The sequence below is a fragment of the Lepidochelys kempii genome, chromosome 15 (genome assembly GCF_965140285.1).
Source record: "Lepidochelys kempii isolate rLepKem1 chromosome 15, rLepKem1.hap1, whole genome shotgun sequence".
Classification (NCBI taxonomy): domain Eukaryota; kingdom Metazoa; phylum Chordata; order Testudines; family Cheloniidae; genus Lepidochelys; species Lepidochelys kempii.
Genome location: NC_136394.1, coordinates 12,785,639 through 12,795,400, shown reverse-complemented (window position 1 = coordinate 12,795,400; position 9,762 = coordinate 12,785,639). Strand labels below are relative to the sequence as shown.

Below are 9,762 nucleotides of genomic sequence, written 5' to 3'. Positions count from 1 at the left end.
TCCAAAGTAAGGCTGGGAGGTACAAGAAACAGATTCAGGCCTGATTCTTGCATTCTAGGCATTTGGGGCCCAGATTGTCTTCTCACACCAATTTCCCACTGGTGAAACTTCATTTTAATTACTCCTGATTCATGCTGGTGAAAGGAAGATCAAAATCAGACCTTTGACCTCTTCCACTCAGCACTGGAGCGAGGTGCCAGGGCCGATTCCCCTGCCAATGGTAACTATGGAGAGGATTGATCTTTAGGCAGCTTCCTTATCAAAGAATGATGGAGTATTCTACAGCTGTGATGGCCCAGCCCGCTCAGTAGCACTGCTGTTCTTTGGTTAGCCATTCCTGTAGAATATTGTTAGGTTATTTATTCATTCTGAAATAAGGGCTCATCAGATGCAGATCAAGAAGAAAGGCCTTTGCTACATCTGGACGTTCTAAGAAGACGAGCAGCATCTGTGAAGGGGGAGCCCCCCCAAAATCTGACCAGGTGACCAGGTGGGAACAATCAGCTACACCTGCTTGGGGAAATCAAGCATAAATATGGAAAGCATGGGTTATCCAGGATAGCCATGCCACCTGTGTGTGCCCCCGGAACCCACAGTGCATCTCCCCAAATCTTCCAGCATGTGCCTGTCCCCTGAATGCCCCAGAATCCTCCAGCACACTTCTGCCCCCCACCCCGAGCTCTCCAAAATCTCCCTATTTTTTCCAAACCTGTCCCTAAACACAAGCATTCACTCACTGACCAGCACAAATTACAAATTCATTGGTAAACACTCATTGTCTGAAATAGCTCTTCCTGTTTCTTTCCACCAATTTTCAAGTGTCATCTGTCATTCAAACATCTTGGTCTTGTCGATACATAGCTTTCCGCTATTTAACTCTGCAATTGTACTATTCACACAGTCCGTCTGAACCATGCTATACAGAATAAAGTTGTGACGCATTGTGCGCACACAACCAGACAGCACGCTATCAAGCAAAATGCCCTAAGAATGGCTCTTGATAAAGTCAATCCTCGCAACCAGCCAGAACCTCGTCTAAAACTGTGCAAGGAAAATAAACCCTGGAATTTGCTAGTCTCTTGGGAATGATGAAATTCATGGAATCTTCCTCATACAGAATCAGACACTAAATAGCTCTCTCTGTGGGGAGAGGGACATTTTTAGAAGAATAGCTTCACTGAACTGGAACAGACTCCCTCTAGCCCCTACTTCCTTCCCATTGGCCCAATCCCCTGCATCTTGGCTTCCCTAAGAGTCTTCTCCTGCTCCTTCCCTGATTGCCACCTCCATGCTCCCCCGCCCTCTGCCCCAGGCTCCTTCTCTTCTTCAGAACAGCTGTGTTTCATCAGCTAACCATTCTCCACTACAAAGGAAGTGAGGAGGATGTGGGAGGGGGAGAAGCACATCATCTTTGACCTTTGTATTGACCACTGATTTTTGAAGTTGAGAGAAGAGCGGTATAACAGATAGATAGTTGAAAAGGACAGATAGAAGAGTCAAGAGAAAAGGATATACTTTGCACAGAGCTCCTCTTCTCTGGCTCTCCTCAGACTCTTGGCCTAAACAGCCATCAGATTACGGTGGTGATGCCCAGTGTTGCCAGTCACAATCAAATAAAGAGCCTCACAATGTGTGATGGTTTTGCTACAGCCCCAGCTCCTGGAGTCACGTTCTCACATTCAAATCTGTACATCCAGTTCACAAATATGGAGACAAACCTGAAAACATGAATCTGAAAAAGGATCAAAAAGAGGAAGGCAAATAAACAGAACCCAAAATGCCCTGCTTTTTAAAAATCTTGTAGTATTTGGGGGCCTGACTGATGATTTTTCAGTGCTTAGGGTTGGCAGCACCTTGACAGGGAGTCCAATACTGTGTCTGTGGAGTTTGCTGTCAACGTCACTATGCGCTAGCAACGCTGGCTCCTAAAGCTATTGATTGCCCGTTTAACATTGTCCAGTGAGCATAGGGACACTTGTGTCCAACCAGTGCTCCTGAGCATGGCAGCCCTCATCTGCTTCTCTGACATTTCCCCAGCAAGATATCCCGAAGGTCCACCCCTAACACATATCAGCCAAAAGACAGACGGGTGTAATCTGATGGGCTCCATGTCATCTTCTAGTCATCTTTTCTGGATGATGATGATCATAGCACCTACAAATCCCAATCATGGACCAGGAACCCATTGTGGTAGGTGCTGTATGAACCTGGAACAAAAGATGGTCCCTGCCCCAAGGAGCTTGCATCATCCATAAATCCTTACAAGCTGAGCTGCCCTCTGCCTGGGGAAGGGATAACAATCTAGTGCAAGCTCCCCCAGTCCTGCCCACAACCCGTGCATCAATCTCAGCCTCAGCTTCCCTTCAGCTTTGGGGGCTAGGGAGACCCCATTTCCTTTCAGCTCTGCATGTTAACAATGAAAGAGCATTTGACACAGCTGGTTGAATGCCCTGAACAGCAATACTGGAGCCAATTCCAAGACCGCTGAAGATCAAGTGAGCTTATATGACAACCCAGTTAGGATGGAGGGTTTTCCAGTGGGACCCCCCAAGTTTGTTAAACCCACATAGATCAACTCTGTCCTTGTAGTAACCAAGCTGCATGTTTGGGTGTGAGGAAGCTTGGGGAGAAGTGGAAGGCAGCCAGCCTGTGTTGGTTCTTGTAAAGTTTGATGTAATACAGCATCAGGCAGATCCCAGAGTGACAGCCACCAGAACGTGACAGCACACACTTTCTGAACTTGTGTGTGTTCCAGCACATGAGCAATGCTGATATTTTCCCACACTTCCTTCCCTGCTTTGCTTCTGTGTAGACCTAATTGTTATGATATGAAGGCAGGATGTCATCTTGTGTTATTCTTAGTAGCATTTCAGCGCCTAACTGAGTTCTGAAAACATCAGAGCCCTTCATGTATTCCTCCACTGCTGGAAGGTTACAGAAGGTTGGAGATGCACAATCCCCCACATAGCATAGAGGAATATATTCCACCAGGAAAGATCACAAGTAATAAAATCCCAAACGCAAGCTATGGAGCCTGATAATACATTCCTCTGAGAGACTACATGGAAGACTCATGCCAAAAAGGAACTGATTCAACTGGACTGTGATGTCTATTGTTTTAATACAGTGGTTCTCAAACTTTTGCACTGGTGATCCCTTTCAAATAGCAAGCCTCTGAGTGTGACCCCCCCCCCTTATAAATTAAAAACACTTTTATATATATATATATATTTAACACCATTATAAATGCTGGATGCAAAGTGGGGTTTGATGTGGAGGCTGACAACTCGTGACCCCCCCCATGTAATATCCTCGCAACCCCCGAGGGGTCCTGACCCCCAGTTTGAGAATCCCTGTTTTAATACTTGCTTTGTCTTTTTGCTGAGCTCTTTGGTGGCAAAAGTAACTTTTTATCTGTCTGACAGACGTACTTGCTGAAAGCCCTGTACTGGCCTGGGAGCTTCACTGCTAAACTCTCTCCAAAGTCGTACACCAACCCTCCCACCCCCATTCACCCAGGGAACACAATGGAAAGGAAATGCCCTTTAAATAGCTTGTCAATAAGGAATGAAGAAGAATAAGCATTGGGTTTCCTTCTCTTGTCCCCAAATTTCAGAATCTTTCCCCTCAAAAAAAGTTATCCTGATCTGAGGTCTGGGATGGCCAATGCTCAGACCTGGACCAGTGACAGGATTGAGTGGAGATATATAAATGCTTCAGGGTCAAAGAATGGATCACTGGAAAGGGGAGATTCCTAGGTTACCAGTGGGACAGATGGCACCTGCCTCTAGCCCCAGAAGGCCCTGGGATAGATTTTTTTCCACACCAGTGCTACAATAATAGCTATTTTAGGTGATCTTTGGAATAGTTGGGTTTTTTTTTCCGTAACCATACATGGCAGATGCAGCATACAAGCTGGTTGGGCTTGGATAAAGATTTTATTGGCCCCCTTTAGGATGAGTGGCTTCACCAGTTACAAGAGGCCATTCCAAACACATGTAAAAACCCTTTGTAACGCACCACACTGTCACGTACCCTGTATTAGAGACAGATTAGATCATGGTCTATCAGACAGGCAGGCAAAGCTAATGCTATGTCTGCACAGATCCGGGTGGTTATTTTCCAGTTCTCTGAAACACAAGCTTCTCTCTCTCTCAAACTGCACTCACATGCCCTCCACTTGTACTGGTGCACACATATGCACGCGCACTCATTTGTAATGCACACCCACATGCTACAGGGCTTCACGGTTAACCAGATTCCAGGAGTTGTTTGAAACAATATAGAAAAAAAAGGTTTTAATGAACATGGGCTCATTTGAATTCCAACTTTAAAACAAAGTTCAGTTTTAAAAGTTATTTTTACTTTCAGGAAAGATGAGAAATTAAAGTTCACCAAAAAGAGGAATTCTAGAGAAAACGTAACTAAGGCTGTGGAATGAATGGGCATTCTGCGTACACAGGTGCAGAGATACAAAGATAGACAGACGAAAGAATCACCCACAAAGACATTGCAACCATGGACCTAGTACCAGCCTGTGGTCACCTCTCACTGCTACCAACACACCTGCCAGCAATTCACAAAACCTGCCATCACCACCCGATCAGCCCTTCCCACACAGACCTGCCCCTGCCCTGCTGTTACCCACAGCACACAGACACCTTCCAGTGTCCCTTTGGCTAACAGAACTATCAAATCATCATATATATTGTTCTTTCAGTGAAATGGAAGGGTCTGAAATATAGTTACCAGTTTGCTTCAACGTGTCAGGATATAGCTGGGACACCGTAGGCTTGGATGGAGCCACCCACTCTTGTAAACATTAATAACTGACAACATAATAGCACAAGTAACTTCCCAGTGGCCCATCTCCATGGAACACAGGGGAGGTAAAACCTTCTGTCCATATTCCAGCTCACTGGAATATAACTCATAACTGATCTAGCAGTGAGCGAAAAATCAGGAAACCTGTTGCACTATTAAGTTTTAAAAACTGATTTTAAAACAGAATCTCTCAGCTGAAGATGCTGAAAGTTCCCACCAAGTGAATCCCTTCACTCTCCAGGCAGCATAGGCATCTTTCCTGACCAGTAGGCATTGCTATACCCGCTACTTTTGTTGAGGCCACAGTGTTAAAAGCCCCCCCCCTCTTCCTCCTCAGGAAGTAGTAAATGTTTCAGCCACACCTTTATTTCTGTTGGTAAAGACACTAAACTGATGAACAATCACAGACACACAGTACAGCATAATGTTATAACACACCCTGCTGGAGCAGAGTCTCCCAATGCTAAAATTCAGATGTCAGATTTGACCTTTGCTCTCTTCAATCTGAGCTGGGCCTTTGACAGCTATAGTGTCCCTCCTCTTCCTTTGTTTAAAACGGTGCCTCTCGATCTTTTTCCAGTCTAGTTCTTCGGATCTTCCCATCAGTCCTGGGTAGGGACCCCCTATGTGATCGCGACCTGGCCTCGCTCCTCTTTTCCCCTCATCCTCCTTTTCTGCCATAGCAGAGGCAGCCAACAGAAAAAAACAAAAAAAACCAACAGATTTCGTTCCAGTGGGAAGACGTTGTGAGAATCATCAGGAAATGTCAGCTGCCACCAAGGTTGAATTCTCCAGTTCAGAGTAAGAGACACGAATGCCAATTAGCTCTTCACTAAGAAGCTCCATGTTCTTGCATGCATCTGAAAGGTTCCCATTTTTGCAGGAATGTGGGAGATGCCCATTTATCTCCATGTCTAGTGAATTCCCATTGTGGTGCCATGCCAAATCTGTCTTGCATTTACTCAAGTCCTGCATGTCAGTATCTTTGTGGATAGCACCCAACTCCCCATTGGCGTATATGTCCAGGGCGTACTCACTGATCCTAATGCTGGCATTCTCTCCATCCCCACCATAAGTGGAAGTCCTAGTACTGGCAGTACCAGTCTTGAACTGCTTCTTGCCTACAATATGCTGCCTGAGAATTTTACGGAAGGTGAGTCGGAATTCCCTGATCCGGTAGGCATAAATCAATGGGTTCACTACAGAGTTGGCATGAGACAGGATAATGGCCAGGTACATCAGCCAGAGGGGAGGACGGGCACAATCTGGGCAAAAGAGCGTGAAGCAGTTTATTATGTGGAGTGGAAGCCAACAGACAGCAAACAACCCAACGATGATGGCCAAAGACTTGGCCGCATGGACTTCCTTCTGCAAAGTAGAGCGTGAGCGTTCCCCATGTACCATCTTGTTCTCCATCTGTTTGAGCTGCCGCCTGGCTGCCAGAAAGATTTTCAAGTAGATGCCAAACATGAGGAGGAGGGGCACCAACACACAGGCAAAGAAGTTGTAGTAGACCATGTACTCCATGGTGACCACTGTCTCGAAGAAACAAGCTACCATGCTTTTACTGCAGTTGCTGGACAAGGAGTTATTGGTGTCCTGAGTTTCCCTCTTGGAGCATTTGTTCCAGCCCAGCATGGGCGTCAGGCCGATGATGAAGGATAAGACCCAGCAGATGGCAATGATACCTTTGGCTCGCGAGCTGGTCACCAAACCATTGTACCTGGAAAGCAGAGGAGAGGAGGATTAAACAGCGTAACTGGTACAAGCACCTGATGCCCAAGTAACTTCCCAATGCTCATCTCCATGGCATGTATGGGGGAGGTACTTTCATGGAATACTCCAGCTCGCTGCAATGTGCTTATCCAAAGCATCACTGAACTGCAGTGCTGAGCCCATTTCCCTCAACCCAGTGAGGGCCAGAGTGATGTTGCACCTGAACGAGGAGCCCTTCTAATCTATCCTTTCCACTCTTGGGTGGCGAAGCCAGCAGCACAGGTCAGCTCCAAACAAATAAAGCCGATCAACATTTCCCTTCTCTGCCTTACAAATACTCACTCATGGTTATGAGCCTGCTTGTCAAAGCATAGAGGAAGCAACCACCCTGCTCTGCCCCTCCGCCCGCAGGGAACTGAAACACCCAGAGCTGCTGCTCTAACTTTATCTCTATGTACTGCCAAAGGCAGAAATAGCTACTCAGCATCCCTGTTGTATAGTGTTGCTTGCTCCCTGTCTGAGTGCAGGTAGGGTCCCAGGAGTACAGTACAACTGCCCAGTGTCACAGAGCTCTAGGATACTGTGCTAGTTGCCCAATTCATAGAGTTTACAGCCGGGTCTCAGAGAAAGGTCACCATTGGTTCAGTATCAGAGCTCAGACAACACAGCACTCCTTTGATGGCAGTCACTGGGAATTCAGTATGGCCAACCCAACGCTGATCAACTGAGACGGGATCCAGAACCAAGTCTCAGAAGCTGAGCAACGCTGACAGTTGGGCCTTTCACAAAATACCCAATGCAGCATGGCTGGCTGCCTCAGCTGAAGATAAAGGACTCTGAATAACAGGACCTACTGTGGTCTGGCAGAGCTCTGTGGTGAACACATCACTATACCCCTCACGCCCGTGCTTTCGGCAATAAATCCACCCCACTATTTTGAGAGAAAAAACAGAAGCACGGTAAGCACACCACCAAAAGACCTTTGTTTGTTTCAAATATTAGCTGATCCCTGGGGCTAGCAGGCTGCTGTAAGCCCTCAGCTGAAGGTACCAGTTGTACGCTTTGAAAATATAAGTCGTAGTAGTGTGTCACATCTGAGTACAATCTCTTTTCCCCTCATAGTACTTCACACAGAAAGGGAATGGCAGGGTTCCCACATTGTCTGTTGCTGGGTCCCACACTGTACTTGACCCTGTGCGGGCGTGATCTGACTAGGGGCTGCTCCCATGTTCTCCACTAGTTGCACTGCTTCTTTCCCCATGTCGGATTCTTTTAACAATCAAACTTTAAAAAAAAAAAGAAAGAAAGAAAAACAACCCTCGCTCTCTTTCTCAATGGGTTTGTTCTTCCCACACACACTCCTCTCGTAAGGCGGACTAAAGCTCTGCAGGGAAGGGGAGGAGGGATGCTGCTTGTCTCAGCCAGAGAACAGAACTGGGAGCTGGCATGTGTTCTTAGCTCCTGGAAAATACAGCCAGGCCTGAGATGGGAGTGCAGGATGATCATTCATTTATTCTTTAATCTCATTTCAAAAGCATAAAAAGTGGGAGACTGGGGGAAAAACAAAAAAGCATGCTGCAACTCTTTTCTCTACAAGCTGGCGAGAGGACTCAATCCAGATCTGGAAGCTAGATAAGGTTTCTCTAGAAACTGGTGACAGTTGTGTGAATCCTCAGAAAGTGTCAAGAATACTGCCAATCCAGGAGGAGAGAAGTGGAGTTACTCTTAAGTTCAGTTTTAACCGACATGAATGGAATTATACCTGTGCTTCAAAACGTATATTTAAAATTACAAAGAGGGAACAAGAGATTGGCAGATGGCACTTGAAGCTTTAAAAAAAAACCCTAGAATTGGCTGCATCTTTGTCAGGAGGAATTTTGAAATTGTACAGCTGTTATCCCACGGCTGGAGAGGTCCCTTCCCTGACACTAAAAATACATTTATTGCAGCTCCCAGTGACCTCTTGCCTCCCTGTGCTCTTACCCTCTGGGGATTTCCATGCAACAGGCTTCAAAGGCTTGTGAAACAGCTTTTAACCCAAGCATCCTCCTTGCTGTACTGCCCTACAGTACTGGGCTGGCAGTAGAATTAATCAGCATAGAACTGGGTCCTTCTATAGCACCTCTCATTCAGGGATCTCCAAGAGGTTTGAGTTGTGCCTCAAACAATCCCGTTTGACAGGTCCATAGAGACAGAGAGAGATGAAAACACATTATCTACAAACAAGTTTGCAGCAATTCTGAAAGTGTCAGGACAAGGTGACAAACCTCACCACCTCTATAACCTAGTAAGAAAGTGATCTCAGGTCTGTAGAGATTCAAGGACTACACACAGACTGGATTTATTGCTGTAGAGCAGCCAAGTGCTTTAGAGATGGGAACCAAATACAAATGTTTAAATAGATAGAAATAAAATCATTAATATAGGATCCAAGAGGGCGCAGGCTCTGAGCATTTAAAAAGTCAGATTCCTGCCCTGAAGAGGTTATAATCAAAGGGACTGATCCTATCAACAGTTACTGCAAAGCTTGACCCCCATTGATTTCACTGGGACCATTCATGGATAATAAGTAGTGAGTCTGGTAGCAAGTGATACTCCAAGGCAGAACATCTTCCAGATGTCAAAAGCCTCGTTACAGTGAGCTGTTCTGGTGCTTCTCAAGCAGCCAGGAACTAACACATGGCTATTGGTGTTAGCATACAAATGAGGAAATAAACTACATTCACTCCAAGCAGGGCTGTTTAATTCTACGCCAGCAAAAGCAAGGGTGTGAAAAACAATGTTTGCCCCAAAACAGGTTACATCGGGAGGGAAGAGCATTACAAACTATGGACAGAAAAAAGGGTGTGAACCCAGGGATGTTTAAGGGCGCATCTGACTGCTCAGATCCAAAACATGGGATTTAAAACAGAAAATCAGCCATTTCAGCAGCCACTTTACTTGCATACGGTTCAATTATCAAGCGTGAGCTACCATACCACATCTGAACTCCAAGATTAGCAATAGGGCAACTAAAGTGGACATTTAAGAAGACTTTTCAGCATTTCAGGTTTCAAGCAGGGCTCACTACATCCAATTAATTTCAATCTGTGGTGATGAAAATGTGACCTTTCATTCCAATATGAAAGGTCACACTAGCCAGCAGGAACACCTTACAGAGAACTTCCAAGTGACTGGGAACATGGGTCTCCGCAATCCTAAGAAAAGGGGTGCCCACAATTA

General features: G+C 45.8%; 1 protein-coding gene across 4 annotated transcripts in view; it reads right to left on the bottom strand.

Moving 5' to 3' along the window:
- Positions 1-712: 712 nt before the first annotated feature.
- The window catches only part of ADORA2A (adenosine A2a receptor), a 34,957-nt gene continuing 25,907 nt past the window's right edge, over positions 713-9,762 (bottom strand). For all 4 annotated transcript variants that reach the window (XM_073312804.2, XM_073312805.2, XM_073312806.2 and 1 more), the window contains one exon: positions 713-6,547. In XM_073312804.2, coding sequence (XP_073168905.1) covers positions 5,581-6,547 — 967 coding nt within the window. In that variant the 3' untranslated portion in view covers positions 713-5,580. The remainder of the gene's footprint in view (positions 6,548-9,762) is intronic.